Raw genomic sequence first — 20552 nt, 5'->3', positions numbered from 1 at the left:
TAAAATATTTTTTCCACAATGCCTCAAATCTGTAAACTACTTCACTTTGGAGGACCAACTGATCCAGACAGCAAATTTTACACCATCACCACTGAATACTTGTCTGCAATTAAGCTAAATCTGCCTGTAGCTCACCAAATATAGACTGGCATGGTATCAAGCCACTGCGGTTTAGAAAACTAAATACAATTTGACTTAGATTATCCAATTAATAGGTTTAAGCAAATAAATAAAAATAAATCAGTGATTCTGGAAAATAATTTGTCAGTTTACTCTTTACATATCAGTGCCATCCAATATTAACATCTAGGTATTGCAGACCCACTGGACCCCATACCTGTCCACAAAGAAGCCAATTATGGGGGTGTTGCTGCCTTTTACAAGCACATACAAAAGTAGGGTTTAAACAAGTTAATTTTAATGGTATTGCTGCATGTGCTTTGTTCATTCTTTTCAACAATATCTTTGCATCAAGTTCGAGTTCTATCCCTACTGTATTAAGATAGCTATCATTTCCTTGTTGCACAAGAGAGAAATTTTATAACATTACGGAATATAAAACAGAATGATTCAATGAAAGTAGAATAATCAAAATGATTAAATCACAGGGAACAAAAGGATGACTAGTATTGTTAAAGCAAATGTAATATTGCAGAATTTCAAAATGGCAAGCTATTAAATTACTCATTCAATTGATGTTAAGGTTATTTCATATATAGTCAAATGCCGAAGTTCACAATTTAGGATTTTTTTTTCATGTTAACTAGCAGACCTCCCATAATGTTGCTTATCGTGAAGCAGAGGATACAATTTAATAAAATGGGATGACCTAAAATCACATGTGATGGGGAGACTGTTACTGAACATAAGTGAGACACTTTGAGGAAGCAAGCACACTATCCTAGGCCCTAGGCCCAACCATCTTCAGCTGCTTCATCAATGACCTTCCTTCAATCATAAGATCAGAAGTGGGGATGTTCGCTGATGATTGCACAATGTTCCGCACCATTCGCAACTCCTCAAATACTGAAGCAGTCAGTGTAGAAATGCAGCAATACCTGGACAATATCCAGGCTTGGGCTGATAAGTGGCAAGTAACATTCGCGCCACACAAGTGAAAGGCAATAACCATCTCCAACAAGAGAGAATCTAACCATCTCGCCATGACATTCAACAGCATTACCAGCGCTGAATCCCCCACTATCAACATCCTAGGGGCTACCATTGACCAGAAACTGAACTGGAGTAGCCATATAAATACTGTGGCTACAAGAGCAGCTCAGAGGCTAGGAATCCTGCGGCGAGTAACTCATCTCCTGACTCCCCAAAGCCTGTCCACTATCTACAAGGCACAAGTAAGGAGTGTGATGGAATACTCTCCACTTGCCTGGATGGGTGCAGCTCCAACAACACTCAAGAAACTCGACACCATCCAGAACAAAGCAGCCCGCTTGACTGGGACACCATCCACAAATATTCACTCCCTCCACCACCGACACACAGTGGCAGCAGTGTGTACCATCTACAAGATGCACTGCAGCAAAGCACCAAGGCTCCTTCAACAGCACTTTCCAAACCCGCGACCTCTACCACCACGAAGGACAAGAGCAGCAGCTTCATGGGAACATCACCACCTGCAAGTTCCCGTCCAAGTCACACACCTTCCTGATTTGGAACTATATCGCCGTTCCTTCACTGTCGCTGGGTCAAAATCCTGGAACTCCCTTCCTAACAGCACTGTGGGTGTACCTACCTTACATGGACTGCAGCAGTTCAAGAAGGCAGCTCACCACCACCTTCTGAAGGGCAATTAGGGATGGGCAATAAATGCTGGCATAGCCAGTGACGCCCACATCCCATGAATGAATAAAAAAAAACTATACAACTAAGATTTTTAATTAGATGAATGGGATTCTGCAGTTTGGCAGTATTGCAGTGGGTCTTCTGAATCCAGCAGCATGGGCATCCATTATCCTTTGATCTAGCATTACTGTGGGAAGGAAACCCACGGAATGACAGAATTGGGGATAAAATGTGAATTTTAGCTCACTGGTGGATTCCTGGTGTTCGTTAGCAGTGATAGCAGGGGCAGCGTTGGCTAGGGAAAAATTCCACCTCTACCAGTACTGGCTGGAGACCTTCTAAGGGATCCCTATAAACACAATGTCATTTTGTTATTGTTCCTTGGAGGTGAATCCCTATCCCTGTCTGTTTATTATGTTAAAGTAATTTTAACCTATAAGCAATACTTTTAAAATTGAACACAAAGCTTTTCTCAGTTAAATATACTTTATTAAACTTGAAAAAACAATTTATAAACACTTATTCAAGATTGTAGTGTTGATGGTAATGCTGGCATTTGTTGCCCCTCCCTAGTTGCTCTGAGGTGGTGGTGTTGGGCCACCTTATTGAACCACTGCCACAGCTGTTTAATGCAACCAAGTAGCTTGATAGACCACTTCAGAGGGCAGGTCAGACTGGAGTCACATATCGACCAGATATGCAGTTAAGTACAGCAAGTTTCCTTTTCTAAAGAACGGTAGGAAATCAGTCGGGATTTTACAGCAATCTGATAGCTTCATGGTCACTAATTTTTTTATATACGGATAACAGCTTTTTATTTCCACTGGTTTTCAAACCAAATTCAAATTCTTAAATGGCCATGGTGAGATCTGAACCCATTCTAGGCCTCTGATTTGCTAATCTAGTAACATAACCATACATTACCATATGCCCACAAATTAAATAGGAAAATACAACCTATGGCTTCCATTCTGTGCCTGGGGAAAGGGTCAAGTGGCATCTGAATGTTGGACATACATTTCTGTCAACATTACATGTGATAATCAGGTGAGATAATCAATCAAAATTCAACTCTAAGAAAAGCTGAATTCAATTACAATAGGAAAATGTTTTCTTTCTGAATGCATTTTTTTTTAAAGTTTATAGAACACAAAACAAAACCTGCAACAATAATCTATCTCCTCTCTGTCTTGTGCATGCAGATATAAAACCCCCTTCCCATAAAAAGAAAACACTACACATATTTTATCTGAATAAAAGGTTTTGAAATTTGTTCTTTAGCTTTCTTCTAAATATTTCGTAAAACATTTGAGCAGAAACTTAGAGTATTACATTAGTACAGCTAACAATACTGATGCACCATAGGAAATTAGACACACTACACATGTTCAGACTGCACAATTGTAATTCAGCTCAAGAGTCACAGCTCCACATAAAGTATCAGGTTTAAGCCCAGGCTTTGGACCAGTTTAAGAAAAAAACTTTAATGAAGGTACTAGAAGACACAAAAGACAATCTAGTGGTTAAATTTAACTGCACTATTGTGACATATGTAATGTTTTTTGTTCTGTTTGAACCTTTAGTATAAACATTAGAAGTTTCTGTTAGAGAAAAGAAAACGGTTGCTGAAAGTTTTCAGAAAGCATTTTGAGGAACTTACAGGAATCCAGTAGCCAGGTTAAATAATCACAATAAAATAGCATTGCGTAACACATCTTGCCATAATCTTCCAATCTTCACCAGATATGGGGGAGGTGCCAAAAGATTGTAAAGTAGCAAATGCAGGACCCTTATTCAAGAAAGCGTTAAGGACATTCCTAGTAAATGCAGGCTGGTCACTTTAACATCAGTGGTAGATAAGCTTTTAGAAACAATAAACAGGGAAAAAAAATCAACAGGCACTTGGAGAGATTTGAGTTAATTAAGGAAAGCCAGCATGGATTTGTAAAAACGAATGCAATGGATCTTGTCCATATGGATTTTAAGAAAGCGTTTGACAAAGTACAAGTACCACTTAAAAGGCTGGTGAACAAAATTGAAGCTCATGGAATAGGATGGTCAGTGCCAGCTTGGATAAAAAAATTGGCTTAAGGACAGAAAACAGCAAGTCATGGCAAATGGTTGTTTTTCAAACTGGTGGATCGTAGACAGCGGTGTTCGCCAAGGACCATTACTTTTCTGATATATATGACTTGGATATTGAAATACAGAATAAAGTTTCAAAATTTGCCAATATCAAACTTGTGGCAGACAGTGAGGATGAGACTATCCGACTGCAACGGGACATAGATAGGCTAGCAGAATGGGCAGGCCAAGTGGCAGATGGAATTTAATAGAGAGAAGTGAGGTGATGCATTTTGGCAGAAGAGATAGAGAGAGGCAATATAAACATAATGGCACAGTTCTAAACAGTGTGCAGGGACAGAGAGACCTGGGGATTCATGTGCATAGATCTTTGAAGGTGGCAGGGCATACTGAGAGAGTAAGTAGCACAGCATATGGAATCTTGGGGTTCATAAATAGAGGTAATGAGTAGAAAAGCAGGGAGGTTATACTGAACCTGGATAAAGCTCTGGTTAGGCCAAACTAGAGTACTATGTCCAGTTTTGCTCACCACACTTTAGGAACGATGCAAGGGCCCTTGAGAGGACGCAGAGGAGATTTACCAGAATTGTTCCAGGGATGAGGGTTTTTAGCTGCAAGGTTAGGTTGGAGAAGCTGGGGCTATTCTTTTTGGACAAAGGAGAGTGAAGGAAGATTTGTTAGAGGTGTATAAGATTCTGACAGGTTTAGATAAGGCAGACAAAGAAAAGCTGCTCCCATTAGCTGATGGTACCAAGACAAGGGGACACAGATTTAAGGTTTTGGGCAAGACATACAGGGGACAAAGAAGTTTTTTTTTTTGCAGTGAGTGGTAGTGACTTGGAATTTGCTACCTACAAGGGTGGGGAAGCGGAGATGATCGATGATTTCAAAATAAAACTGGATGGGCACTTGAGGGGAATAAACTTGCAGGGTAACAAGGATTGAGCAGGGTTAATGGGGCTGACTGGGTTGGTCTAGAGTCAGCCGACACAGGCTCAATGGGCCTCCTTCTTTGCCGTAATGACTGACATTGTGTGATAGGCAAGTGCGACGCCTACCTACATTGAAAATACCAATGTCAGGATCATGTATCAGAACAACAGATAGTGCAAGTACTTATGAGTTTTCGATTAAATGTGTGCCCATTTACTGAATTTAGTTAAAAACAAGAAATGCTGGAAATACTCAGTAGGTCTGGCAGCATCTGTGGAGAGAGAAGCAGAGTTAACGTTTCAGGTCAGTGACCCTTCAGAACTGGCAAATCTGCTTCTCTCTCCACAGATGCTGCCAGACCTGCTGAGTATTTCCAGCATTTCTTATTTTTATTTCAGATTTTCAGCGTCCGCAGTATTTTGCTTTTATATTACTGAATTTAGTAGACAATTTGTGCAATATTTTAGTTTCCCAAGAGGCAAAAAAGAAAACTCACCAGCGTGGCCCAAATGAAAGATGATGGTACTCGGAGAAAAGGTGAAATTGGAGATATTGACACCAAGTTTGATCCACTGCAGAAAACATAAAAAAATGAAAAAAACAGAAGGTCCAAAGTTAATGCATAACTTTCAAAAATGCAAGTACATTTCAAAATAGATCACAATTTTGAGTTTAACATTATGCCTTCTTTAAAACACATCACATTCTTCTAACTCGTAAAGTTTTACATAGCAACAAATGAAAAGGAAGGCACAGAAAGTCCATCAGACCCATCATTAGATGACTCAACTTTAAGCACCACCTTTGCCAATAATGATAATTCCTAAGGGAGATTAAAAAATCTCCCTGTGGGAGATTTCTCCCCAACTCTCTAGGGAATAGGTAGACTATGGTTGGCTATAGCATGTCACTAGACATACCTAAACTGACCATCTCTGTCAATGTGTCTCAATCCAATTAAGAACTGAGTACTACAAGGGGCCAGAAGACCAATAAGCCCAAAGTGAAGCCCCAAAGACAGTCATAAGCATCTGGCCTTTAGTCTCTTTGCAAATTTTGATTCAAGAATTGTCATTTCCGTGTAATTCAGTGAATAATGCGTATAATTACCAATAATTCGATATTACAATTTTGCAGTATTAGGAGCATATCATCTCTTGGATACCTTGAAGCGACCTTAGTCTATGGTTTTCATGCACTCAAATTAACCGCTGACAATCAAACATTTCATTCATTATTGCAGGGATTTAATTTCAGTGCCAGTTTTTGCTGGAGTTCTTCACTAACTCGTCATTAGCTTTCTAAATGAAGATAATGCCGACATTTCAGTTCAATATAACTTCAATATAATTCTGAAACATCTTTTTTCCAAACAGAGAGCCCCACAAAAGGTAAACATTTATGAAGCAGGTCCTAAAGTAGAACAATTCCTAGACCGCTAGTTGAAAATCTCAATGTATTTATTTCTATGTAGACACATATAATAAGCATGTACAGAAACAACCTAAACCATTTATTCCTGAGAATACAAAAAGTGATTCTTTTTTTTAAAAAAAGTGCTTAGTACGCCCCTCAATACCAGTATCTCATTCAAAGTAGCTTTTATACCTGTAACAGATATTAAACATGTTATTTACTTGGATATTTACAGTTAATGTGATTCAACATAGGAATAAAGCTTTTCACTGATGGTCAACTACTTATTTTACATATTCAGATGCAGTCTCAGTTATTAAAATGTCAAAAAATTGAGACATTTTGAAACAGGTTAGATTTTTGCAGGGGAAAAAACCCCACAAACTATTCGCATAATCCTGAATGCATCAATAGTTTTTCTGGAAAGCGCATTCCCAAAAAAGTCTCCAAACAGCAGTCAGAAAAAATCACCTGCCCAAAGTGTACCATTTTAAGGCAGGATAAAATAATCCATAGAAATTGACAGACCAGTGGATGTGTCAAACTCTAGAAAGCTGATTACGGAAGGATAATGCTGGAGCCTGTCTTTACTCAGTTTCACAGAGTAAAAGGATTACAAACATGTAGCTCCTCACTCAAAAACCTCCACCAGTCTCAGTAAGTGACTGCTTGTAAGTGCTCAAGACACCCCAATTAATACCCTCCACTTGCATATAATCAAACAATTGATACAGCTAACAGATTCCCTTCTTTCTTTTATAAGAATGTGGATTAAAATGCTCAAACAACCTTTCAAAATAAATTCCATATTATGTACAAATTACCATGCTCAAAGAACATTTCAAAATACATCCAGTTCCTCATGAGTTTCATCACAAAACACGAGTATTTGAGGTACAAGGTGCATCGTTTCCCTCTATCAAATGCTGAGATTCCGAGATTTGGTAATCAACCCCAATCACGAGGAATGAACCTTAACAGCTTGATTTCCATGCTGGATAACTACGGTCTTACCATCACGACCTTACCAGGGCCCTTCCATTCGCTATGACCCTCTCTTTTATGATACACTAAATTCCTGAAATAAACTCCGCCTCAGACGTCCTTATACAATGCCTCAGAGCTCTCCGAATCTTCTCAGAGACGTCAGCCTTGATGAAAGCTCGTCTCCCTACATGTCTCCCTACAGCTCCAGGCGCTGCTTCACAAACCACTGACCACCTCCAGGCGCGTATCCATTGTCTCTCGAGATAAGGAGGCCCAAAAGAAGAAAAGAAAGAAAGAAAATTCCTGAAATAAACTCCGCCTCAGACGTCCTTATACAATGCCTCAGAGCTCTCCGAATCTTCTCAGACGTCAGCCTTGATGAAAGCTCGTCTCCCTACATGTAAAGCATTCAAATGTGCAGAAAAAAATGTAACCAATTGTAGTACCTTTTAGAGCAAGAGGACTGTCACACAGTACAGAAGGCAATTTGGGATTCCGTCCATAGACCAATTGATAGGGACTATATCCTCCAACCATCTGAAGGGAATTTTTCGTATGAACTGCCTATGCCAGGGCAGTTGCCAACTTGCAGTTTGGCGGGTCAGCTAAGATCTTATGCAGAATTTCATCAACCACTGCGTGATTCCTTTCAGAGTCCACTGCCAAAAGGATTTTCAGCTGCAGTATTCATAACCATAATGTTCACATTTTCACACGTCTCTGAACTTGTCATTGACAAACTTTCATCCATTATCAGTCAGAAACTTAGCTGATGCCCCAAGTCCAGTCCCTATCCATTTCTTCATAATTTTGTCTATAAACACCCTTTTGTCCTTGCTATTTTTTATTGTAGAAAGACTAAATCTAGTTGCTAGGTCTATAAAATGTAGAATGAAAATATTTTTCCCACACCTTTAAATCCATGGCAACTACCTTAAAGTCATGCGCCAATGGAAGGCTGACAATAGGATGCGATGGCGTCCTATTTTCTCTTTTTTTAAAAAAAAGATTTCACTTTTCAATAATCTCTATTATCCTTGTATACTCTTCATCAATCACACCTGCATCGTTTTGCAGTGTTTCTAATCTTTGACAAGAAGGGTGAGCAAATTGTCTGTGTAGCTTTCAGACAATTTGCCTTTTATTTTTGATTTTTAACACCTACAAAGAACAAAGAACAGTACAGCACACGAACAGGCCATTCGGCCCTCCAAGCCTGCGCCGATCTTGATGCCTGCCTATACTAAAACCTTCTGCACTTCTGGGATCCGTATCCCTCTATTCCCATCCTATTCATGTATTTGTCAAGATGCCTCTTAAACATCTCTATGGTACCTGCTTCCACCACCTCCCCCGGCAACAAGTTCCAGGCACTCACCACCCTCTGTGTAAAGAACTTGCCTTGCACATCCCCTCTAAACTTTGCCCCCCTCACCTTAAACCTATGTCCCCTAGTAACTGACTCTTCCACCCTGAGAAAAAGCTTCTGACTATCCACTCTGTCCATGCCGCAACTTTGTAAACCTCTATCATGTCACCTGATGCCATTAATACTGTTCTAACACTGACTAGAAACATCAGGTTTTGTTAAGGGTATACAATAATTACCTTGACTGGGCAAACTGCAAATTCAATTGCCTTATCATGCTCCATATCAAGTTTCATTTGTGCCTTTTTCATTGAAGGTTTACTCAACAGTAAAGGTATCTCACTAGATACTACATCAGTACTGATAAAAGTGGCTTACTCCAGATATTTACGTGGAATAACTACTCTCTTCAGTGATTTCAACGTATTGTCAACACTAAACCTAAAGCTCGTAGTACTTTTATACTCCTTAGCCTTGCGTCGATCCTCACTGCTAAGTGAATCCAGATAACAATTCCACAGATGGTCAACATGCAAGCACTGTCCAACACAGCACAGCTGAATGAATCCGCAACACATTCATCACAGGACTAATACTCCTTGCGATGAGTACAATTCGTTCAGATTAATCAGTATCTTCCCCGTCTGCCTCAGAATTCTCTGTTTTGTGTTATTTCGAGGACTCTACCCCTCCACTTAGGGCAGTTCATTGCATAATGATACTTTGAGTCACATCTGAAGCATCGATTAACTGTTCCTCGGGCATTCCTGGGATTCATTCGCCTATGATTGCTGTTCCAATTCTGTCTTCCACTGTAATAGTCAGACCTGCTAAAGGTGCTTTCATCCTCATTCCTCCTGTCTTTAACTCTTCCATTGTACCTATGCCCAGTATCTGGACCATTGCAAAGTTCAGTAACCACTGAGTCCTCCAATCTTTGTGTCACCGCAGAATGCTGTTTGTTCTATTCAGGCTGCAGGAAATGACTTCTGCCTTAAAGAAATTCCTGGGGAAACAGACATTTGATCAAACATGGAATCTTTGTCCAAGAAACGAACCCCAGTTGGAAACAGGAGCCTGTCCAGATGCGACATCCTAGCACAATCTAGCAATTTAATTGCAAGTACTGAACCAGGGATCTCCAAATTGAAGTTCCTCAATCTTCTACACAGTCTGTTAAAGCCCATGATATATTCCTCCATTGAACAACCATCTGTTTTCCGAAATCTATCAAAGTCTGACCATGCTGGATACGCATTCAATAGATGAAATTTACAAGAAAGATGACCTAAGAAATCTAACAGAAGACCTAATCCTTCATCAGTATCCAACTAACGAGCATCCAGTACCTTGTTTCCTCTTTGGTAGAGATGTAATCCGCGTCCACATATTCACTTCATTCTTCCACTGGTCATATGGTTCAGACTCAGAACATCGGAGGGTATCCTGACAATTTACACTTGCTTTTTGCCATTTTTTCCCCACAATAACCCATGAGATTTTAGTATTCTATGTAAAAAAAAAATTCCTATTTTCCAACCTTCAGCTTTAGGCAACCATCCTCTGCTACCGTGTCAAACTCCAGAAAGCTTGTTATGGAAGGATAATGCTGGAGCCTATCTTTATTTAGCTTCACATTTACTCTCAACTGCACAGAGTAAAAGGATTACAAACACGTAGCTCCTCACTCAAAACCCTCCAGTCTCTGTAAGTGTCTGCGTATAGGTGCTCAAGTAAGACCGCAATTATAATATAATACAATATAATTATATGCATATAATCGAACAATTGATACACAATTAGCAGATTAACAGGGTGCACAGAATCAGATTTGATTTACGGTTTCTAGATTATTTTTTCCAATTTACAATATGCACATCACGTTTACCAAAATGAAGCCCAAGCAATAGTCCTGTTTTTAACATATAGGGGTAGAAATTTGTCTCGGGAGGTGGTGCAAAACAATCGGTATCGGATCAGCCATCTATTAAACACAGCGGCATATGTTCAATTCCAATGCAGTCCCTGTTTTGATCCACTGCCCGAGACGAATTTCTACCCCATAAATCTGTTTGATTAAAATTAAAACTCAACAAGCTGCATTTCCGCCATATAAAGTATTGTTTGATTTTAACAGAAGCTTGGCAAACTGTGACACTTTTTTTTGTCTTGTCCAGCAAGTAAATGCACTAAACTGTTCTGATTAGACCATGAGCAATTACATTAGCACTGCCATACATGAATGTTACTAAAGCACAATAGCAAAATAATATCAACAGGACTTGAACAGATCTCTTCTATTGTTGCCAATCTACTGTATTTCCTGTATCTCAGTTTTAGCGCTTCCGCTTTTTCACAAATTGTATATCACAATTTCGGATCACAAAGTCGAAGCGCAGTAATGCCGTCGATTCTCTAGCCAGCAGAAAGGACTGCATTACCCCTGAAATAATCAAGAGTGCCAAGCCTGCGATACTCTCAACACTCCATGAAATGCTTTGCCTGTGCTGGGATGAGAGAGCAGTACCACAGGACATGCACGATGCCAATATCATCACCCTCTATAAGAACAAGGGTGACCACGGTGACTGCCACTACCACCGTGAAATCTCCCTGCTCAGCAGAGTGGGGAAAACCTTCACTCGAGTCATTTTAAACAGAATCCAGAAGCTGGCTGAGCGTGTCTACCCTGAGGCACAGTGTGGCTTTCGAGCAGAGAGATCCACCATTGACATGCTGTTCTCCCTTTGCCAGCTGCAGGAGAAATGCCGTGAACAACAAATGCCCCTCTACATTGCCTTCACAGATCTCACCAAAGCCTCTGACCTTGTCAGCAGACGCGGTCTCTTCAGACTACGAGCAAAGATCGGATGTCCACCAAAGCTACTAAATATCATCACCTCGTTCCATGACAATATGAAAGGCACAGTTCAGCATAATAGTGCCTCATTCCTTTCCCATCCTGAGTGGTGTGAAACAGGGCTATGTTCTCGCACCTACACTGTTTGGGATCATCTCTTCACTGCTGCTCTCACATGCGTTCAAGACTTCAGAAGAAGGAATTTTCCTCCACACAAGATCAGATGGCAGATTGTTCAACCTTGGCCTGTCTTAGAGCGAAGACCAAAGTACAGAAGGTCCTCATCAGGGAACTCCTCTTTGCTGACGATGCTACATTAACATCCCACACGGAAGAGCGTCTGTAGAGACTCATCAAAAGGCTTGCGACTGCCTGCAACGAATTTGGCCTAACCATCAGTTTCAAGAAAACGATCATGGGACAGGACGTCAGAAATGCTCCAACCATCAATATCGGCGACCACACTCTAGAAGAGGTTCAAGAGTTCACCTACCTAGGCTCAACCATCACCAGTAACCTGCCTCTCGATGCAGAAATCAACAAGCCCATGGGAAAGCCGGCCGCTGCTATGTCCAGACTGGCCAAGAGGGTGTGGGAAAATGGCGCACTGTCACGGAACACAAAAGTCCGAGTGTTTCAAGCCTGCGTCCTCAGTATCTTGCTCTATGGCAGCGAGGCCTGGACAACGTATGTCAGTCAAGAGTGACATCTCAATGCATTCCATCTTCGCTGCCTCCGGAGAATCCTTGGCATCGGCTGGCAAGACTGTATCTCCAACGCAGAAGTCCTCGAGGCAGCCAACATCCCCAGCATGTACGCCCTACTGAGCCAATGGCGCTTGAGATGTCTTGGCCATGTGAGTCGCATGGAAGATGGCAGGATCTCCAAGGACGTATTGTACAGCGGACTTGTCACTGGTATCAGACCCACCGGCCGTCCATGTCTCCGCGTCAAAGACGTTTGCAAACGCGACATGAAGTCCTGCGACATTGACCACAAGTCATGGGAGCCAGTTGCCAGTGATCGCCAGAGCTGGTGGACAGCTATAAAGGCGGGGCTGAAGAGAGGCAAGTCGAAGAGACTCAGCAGTTGGCAGGAAAAGAGACAGAAGTGTAAGGAGAGAGCCAACTGTGTAACATCCTCGAGAACCAACTTCACCTGCAGCACCTGTGGAAGAGTCTGTCACTCTAGAATTGGCCTTTATAGCCACTCCAGGCGCTGCTCCACCAAACACTGACCACCTCTTGGCACTTACCCATTGTCTCTCGAGACAAGGAGGCCAAAGTATATCACAATTTAAATTCCTACTTGTATTTTTTTTTAAATATGCAAGACAGAGCAGTTAGCAAAATCTCACTGATAATAGCCATATTGTTTAATGCTATCCAATTTTTAAAAATTACAGTAATTGGATCTAATCCGTTCCCTTTTATTTCTCTATTGTGAAATCTGAAATTGGTGTAACTATTTACTCAGAATTGTCAGTTTTTGACAAATATTAAACACATCTGTTCTTTGTTTAATTGGAACATCCCAATCATCCCTAAAAGGACAAAAGCTTCACATGACCACAGTTGCATGAAAAAGCTCCCTACATGTTTAAACTAGTTTTCCCAGAAGTTTTAAATTAGTATTTTGAAAATGAAGGTACATAAAGAATACTCAGTACATTATGGTACGTCATCATATTCTGACTGTGGCAAAGATCAGTCACTAGATTAAAAGTGGAATCTAGAGTTACTAATTATTCACGTATTCCATTCAACTTGCCAAATCTCTTAACTCAAAACTATGAGAATAGTCAAAATATGTCATGTCATTATTTTGCCATTGTGGTATTTGGTACATATCAAGATATTGAAAATTGCATGCACATTATTCTAGAGGACATTGAGCTAAAGAGAGTAATTCACAACCTGCCATAGTTGTTGAGCAAATGGGTTTTGGATGATCAGTTCAACTCCTTATGAAGTTCTGATCATAAATAATCCAATTTATACAGAGGACATTGTGGATGATTTACTGGACTCTTCTTTGTGGAGTTTCATAATCAATTTCAAAATACCATCAAAAACTAATTTCCAAGTATTTCGACACTCCATTACAGAATGTCTGCCGTACTTTTGCAGTGAATTTCTTCTTCTGATATTTTTCCATCGTGGATAAGATGGATAGGGTATGGAGAGCAGCAACTGATTTGTAAACAAGGTATGCATTCAGAAACAACTGAGCCTGAAATGACCAGTACCAGGATGCTCAATTAATTAGGATCAGATGCCAGCTGGTCCTCTAAAGGGTTCCATAACTAACTTACTGAAAATGTTTACATGCTCTTAAATGAGTATTTTTCTAAGGAGCTGACTTATTTTTTACATTGCAATAAGTGATATCAAGAATCCTTAGGTTTAATATTGAGCTATGTAATCCAAAGCTCCCTATAACACCTCAGCACAAGAGCACCCATGGTTAATTCTTATAGCCTAAATGATGCACTATTAAGATGGTATCAAAGTCAAGAGCAGTTTTCTGACTATGGTTTCTTTGTGTTCACCAAGAAGGCATAAATTGATGTTAAAAAAACAGGAAAAAAAAAATCACCATGTCTTGGCTGACTTCAAACCCAGAAACCAACAGTAAAAGAGCAACATTCTCTAGGAAATATCATCTCTCATACATGTTTCAACAAGTATTCAAGTATAGGGAATTCTTGACGTATTTGTAAAATATACATTACAACAAAATACTAAATTACTTAAACATGAAAAGGAAGACTCCCAGATGGCTCAGTGGATGAATGGATTACCTATTGTGACATTAAGCAATGTCAGCTAGGAAGGTTGGCTTTGAACTCTGGTTTATACTAACTTAGCAAATCTCAGCACTACGTTGTTCTTGGTAACCATGGGTGGGGGAAACCAGAAAAAGCACATCAGCCACATTTGATCATCGTCTCAGGTGGCACGTGGTGCTAAATGCACATTTAAATGTTTATTGAGAATAAGATCAAGTTCAGATGTGCTGCCCTCAATGATCACAAAGTCAGGGGATGTTCACCACCTGAGCTCTAACCTTATCAATGGCCTTTCGACTGCCGACAATGAAAAGAACAGCTCAGAAAGTTGTTTTCTTGGGCCAACGGGTGAAAATTAGCAAAAGGTGACAATGGTTATACACAACAGATGAAAAACTAATTTTCTTACAGCAAAGCATGTTTGTTACCTTCTGATTGAGAATTTCAAATGGTACATCAAAAGGAATTTATTCAAAATGCAACCTTAATTTGTACAGTAGACAACCTTTAGCAATAAGTTTAGGAAAAAAAATTCTTCCCTCAGTTAGGTTGAAACCAGTTAGCTGTAATCAAAAACCCAGCCAGTCATTCATAGAGACACAATCTTAAAAATTGTGAAAAAGCCACTACTTACCAGAATTACAAGCAGTAAAAGGGGTGCTAGAACAAGGGCAGTGAATGTATTGGAGACTGCAACGGGTGGCTTCTTTTCAGGTTCCCGAAAGAGGTGCTGTAAACAGAATAATGTTTAAAAGACTGTTGCATAATAAAAAGCCAGCAGTGTTAAAAGATCAATTACTACATTGCAATAGATCATGAGCCTAGGTGAAAACAAATAATATATTTAGATCCTATGATGGGTGCTGTTGTAAGTGAAAAGCCTTGAACTGTACTACTATTCAGAAATATTGGTGCATTATCATCGATTAAATGGGTTGCTAGGTTTCCGGTTTCCAATATTCACAGATTTGATTAATAAAACAGTGTCCTGAAAACATATCTGTAGGGTTGAAAAGGTGTATCTCAGGACATAGAAGTATAAGTTTCATCCTTTTACAAATAAAAATGGAGATGGACCCAGGCAACTTGCAAACATGCATAATATCTTGTGCGAGATGAGCTGGCCACCAGGGTAATGCACGAGGCTAGTGAACGGAACACATTTCGAAAATGCAGTAGGGGAATTGGGGTGGTGGTGGAGGGGGGGGGGGGTGCAGTTTAGTGTGGTGTGGTGTAAGTACGCCCATATCACAAATAACAAAAACGGAAAAAGTTGGAAATACTCAACAGGTCAGGTAGTGTCTGTCGAAAAACAGAAGTCGACAAATTAGGTTTTAAGACATTCCTTTGGATTGGAAGATTTACAAATAGGTGGCATTTAAAAAAGGAAGGGAACAATGGTGCGGGGCAATGGGAGAGGGAAGCACACAGGAAAAGAAACAGAATGACCAGTGAAGTGCACTTTGGCGGAGAACAGAAAATGGTTAAATGACAGTCATATTAGACAAAAGCAGGCAGTTTTTTTTCTTTCCTGGGATGTGGGTGTCGCTGGCTAGGTCAGCATTTATTGCTCATTCCTAATTGCCCTCGAGAAAGTGATGATGAGAATAAGAGTAATTGAAGAAATAAAAGATGTATACAAGACCAGCAAGGTGGAGCAGACTCCAATGGCCCTTGAATCTGCTGGAAGAAAAAAAAGTCACCATGCCAGTAGTGTTCCAATAAGGGATACCTACCACAAGTATCAACCTGCTCCCTCCCTCCATGCCCGAAATGGCCAGCACACCCAATCCCACATTGCCAGCATCTACTGCCAAAGAGAACATGGGAACTGTAGTTAAGATCTGAAGTTGTTAAATTCAAATTTTACGGCTAGAGAACTGCTAAGTGCCTAGTAGAAATATGGTGGTTTAGTTGAATGGATAGACAGGCAGCAGGTGGAATTTAATAGAAGTAAGGCAATACATTTTGGGAGGAAAAACAAGGAATAGAAAATACTGTACGATATAGATGAACAGAGCGATCAAGGGATTTAAATGTGTAATTTCCGGAAAGTAGGAGAGCATGTGGATAAAGCTATTAATAAAATCAACAACATTTTGGGTTTTATAAATAGGGGCACAGCATAAAAAGGTAATGGTACACTTGCAGTTTTGGATGCCCGATTATTGAAAGGAGAGTAAATCCACAAAGAACAGACAGCATAAATTGACTAAAATGATCCTAGGATATGAAACTATAGTTATGAGGAGAGACTTAGAGGATTTTAAATAATGAGTTTTGATAAAAGTGATGAGAAAGACCATTTCTTCTGGTTGGAAAGAAAGTGTTGAGGGATCTTCAAAGTTGCCACTGAGAGGAAATATTATTAAAAACTCCGTTAAACAAACTGCTGTTTGAGCACAAAATGCTTTGTCACAGGGAGTAGCTGAGGCAAGAGACCACTGCAATTTTAAAGAGGGAAGTGGATACATATTTGACTTGGAATTATAATTCAATATGGCTAAGCATATTTGAACAAGGCAGAAGTTTACACAGACTGACATTTAACACACAGTCCTTCAAACTGAACTTTTATTTTTGTTACTCTAGGTTAATGAATTATATGCAGTGTTAAAGTATAATTATTTTGTAGCCTCAGAATTCACTGGTACACAAACTGAAGCACAGATGGAACAACCTGCAGGATACAGGTTACATTTGATAAATGGGCTTGCCCAATTGGGACCTGCAACCTGTTCTATAGTTTTCATTATGTATTTGTTTTGTGCCAATTTTTGGGAACTTAAACGTATTGAAAGTTATATGCAAATTCATTTTTGAAATGGATGTTAAACTGATGCATCAATTGGTTTTGGTGATTGTAAATTTGTTCTCTCTTCCCAAATGCAACATCATCTCCAGGAGCACAAAATAACCACATGTGGTATGAATCAGGTTATTTGTACAATTCATTAAGAATTTTAACAGCACAGCATGCAAGATCGAGAATATGAAGTGTTGTGTGTAGTGTGACACTTCTTGCTATTCTATAGGAGAGTGAAATATTGTTATTAGCTAGATAAAATTTGATTAGAATATCTGTTCTTGGTAATCTTACACAAGCACCTACCTGAATTTCAGGCTTGGGGGCAAAGAGATTCTGAAACTGTACTGGGGTTGGAGCCTCTTCGTCAGGAAACTTAATTGCAACATCAGCCTACGATGGGGACAAAAAAAAACTAAATATAGATTTTTCTTTAAATATTAAGATTTAAAGTTTACACTGAAAAATACCATAAAAAGCCTTGGTCACTATGTCTTGACTTTGCTTTTTTTTCTTTGTTTTTGCATTAAATTTCAAATAATTTAAGTAATTCATGCAAAGTCAAGCAGGCCAAAGCACAGCTTTAGAACTGGAAAAAGATTAGGACATGCAAAATATTTTTTCACCAGTGATTTTTAAAAATGTATTTACTACAAAATGGACTTTACTAGAAAGCTCAGACAAATTCAGAATTAATTTTGGGAATGATACAATAAAGGTCATATTTTTCCCATTGTAGCTTTACTGTAACCAAACAAAATCACCCAGAATGCTGAACATATTATGCTATATTTGAATAAAACAACAATGTATATATAGCTCCTTTAATGCAATAAAAGGTCTCAAGGCTTTTCACAGGAGCATTATAAAACAACATACGACACCAAGCCACATAAGGAGATATTAGGTCAAATGATGAAAAGCTTGGTCAAAGAGGTATGTTTTAAGGAGTATCTTAAAGGGTTAAAAAAGTGGGTTAGAAATCTACTTAGTGCACTGACAACTACAAAGAGAACCCAGTACTCATAGGCTTGACATAAGAATTGTAACTGACTATAAGATGCTTGACAACAGCAACTGTCACAGTAATAATTGCTACAGAATAATAATTCTGATGCATCAGAAACTTTGCGCGGTGTTCAATGATTTATAAGTGGAAGACTTTACAATCTTACTTTACACAGTTGCTTTAACTCTGGTCTCCAATCAATTTTTTTGCAGTTTTGTGCAGAACATCACAAAAGAAACTTTAGTATTTAAGTATTAGTAATAAATACACTGCCCTTACACTTGTATCTAAGAACTTACAAAGTTCCTTTATAGAACTCTATACAACGTTTACTTCAGTAGCTAAGCAGCATAGCAAATGCACTGGCGCCAAAGTGGTTGGCTTCTTTACACCACAGTTGTGCTTTTTTTTTTAAGTTTCTTCTGAATATTGGAAAACATGGAACTTGACAACCTATAAAACACACTGAACTGAGAGCAATGATAGTCCCACACATTACAAAGGGATTTACTTGGACTCATTAAAGAGTATTCGGTAACCAAAACAGAGGGTGTTACAGGTTGTCCTGGAGATCTCCAATTTGGATTAGAAAATAAAATCCAAAATGCTAAATTTTCTTATCTAGGGACAAACCCTTACCATTCCTACCACCTCGATAATGTAGCTCTTCACCCACTGTTCAATCACATGGAGTTCTGACTGTCCTAAATCATGGAACATGTCCTTCTTTTGCACTGTGACCCTTAGCCCTCTCACAGATAACCAATTAGCACTGAATACAGGACAAGTGAACTCTTCTCTGGATTCAAGCAGTGGAAAAGAAAGCTCAAAATACAAATGCCTTTTAGTGATAAAGAAAATAGTACCATTAATAGTGTAGTATTGAGAGCTCTAATAGATGAAGTTTACTGGGTACAATAGGCATTGACCATGAGATCAAAGGTACGCCCAACAATGTTAATAGTCCTATTTTAATTTTCACTTCATCTGCATTAAAGAATAAAACTAAAATAAATTCACATGGATCAACAGGGATTGGTTGATAAAACAGTGGTAGTTTTTGAAAAGCCACACATAAGTATTGTGGTTTAAACTCTTTCAGCCAATTGTAAAACATTTTTGTAATGTCAATACATGGTAAATTAACCAGATGGTGTGGGGAAGCATACATTTACCATATTACAATGAAGCCATTACTTTGAATGACTTCAGTGTAAACTTAGCAGCATCAGAAAAAGACACAAAAAACGCAAGATTTTAAAGTACTGTTTTCTCTAATGTCGAACCAGTTTAACAGTCAGAAAGTTGTAGTGTAGAGTCATCTTCATTGGCAGCACCATTACACACATCTTGGAATAATAAGTAGTTTTCAATTGGAGAACACCGACTTACCAGGTGCCACAAAATTGGGTTTTCAATTGTTGCATCTCCAATTATCAAAAAGAGGGAATACGTTCCAGAGACTGAATTAAATTCAGATTTTCTCTCAGCCACATCCAGGTCAAACTTGTACACTTTTTTGCTGTCTGGTTCAGCTACAAACACCACTTCCTGATCAGTCTTCTGATTATAGAGACGTACAAAAGTCTGAAACATACAAAATTCACACTGTATCCTGACATTTAACAATGCATGAGTAAGGTATTGAGAAGGTCAACATTCTACTTGAGTAACAATAATCAATCACTACATAGAAAGTGTGGCATTTTGCACAATTGACTACTGCAGACTGTACTTATAATTCCGCAAATAAGAGCCCTGCAGCTTGTAAGCCTTGCTGTTATGTCAGGAAAGTTTGGGTTATCAATTTTCAAGTAACTTCTCACTTCAATTCCTGCAATCTGCTTTGCTCAACCCTTTTGATCCGTCCCATCATCCAACTTGCTTTCAATACCCAAAAAAGGCACTATTACATATCAAAATCATTCCTTTAAATTACAGTTCAGATACAATTTGGCAATTGACAAGATAATTGTGTAAGGACTGCCAATACACTTCTTGTGGGTTGGGGTGGGAATAGAGCAGGAAAGTAGTGTTAATGTAGGAGTTTGGCTATGATCTTACTAAATGGCAGAGAAGGCTCAAGGGGCCATGTGGCTCCTATTTCTTACGTTCTTATAGCCAAGATGATCAATCACTGGTGAAGGGAGGAGGTGGATAGCCCTGACAGTTTGTGCGAAATTCTGCTTTTGATGCTCAACTAGTTTCAACCTTAAACCAGGCAAAGCACAGCTGCTCCAGTACTGCATACCATAGCAATTTTTTTTTTAAACAAAAAAGAAAGTTCAGAAACTCAGGTCTGTAGTTCTTAAATCCTCTATTCACTAATGGACCACATTAGAAATGGTAAGTTTCTTTATAAAATTGTAAAGAACTGTTGCATATTCAGTTAAGTTGAAAGGAAAAGCAGCCATGGGATATAGTTTAACACTATAACAGCAGCAAAATACTGTGGATGGAAATCTGAAATAAAAACAGGAAATGCTAGAAACA

At 39.2% G+C, this 20552-nt stretch overlaps 1 protein-coding gene across 1 annotated transcript in view; it reads right to left on the bottom strand.

Moving 5' to 3' along the window:
* rpn2 (ribophorin II) overlaps positions 1–20552 on the bottom strand; it is a 67586-nt gene that overhangs the window by 9457 nt on the left and 37577 nt on the right. Inside the window, exons 12-15 of the mRNA XM_068048414.1 lie at positions 19452–19646; positions 17357–17443; positions 14879–14974; positions 5318–5393 (exon numbers count right to left, since the gene is read on the bottom strand). Of these exons, the coding sequence (XP_067904515.1) occupies positions 5318–5393; positions 14879–14974; positions 17357–17443; positions 19452–19646 (454 nt within the window). The remainder of the gene's footprint in view (positions 1–5317; positions 5394–14878; positions 14975–17356; positions 17444–19451; positions 19647–20552) is intronic.

The sequence above is a fragment of the Heterodontus francisci genome, chromosome 16 (assembly GCF_036365525.1).
Source record: "Heterodontus francisci isolate sHetFra1 chromosome 16, sHetFra1.hap1, whole genome shotgun sequence".
NCBI classification, from domain to species: Eukaryota; Metazoa; Chordata; class Chondrichthyes; order Heterodontiformes; family Heterodontidae; genus Heterodontus; species Heterodontus francisci.
Note: the sequence above shows the minus strand (reverse complement) of the source record. Positions and strands in the feature narration are given on the sequence as shown.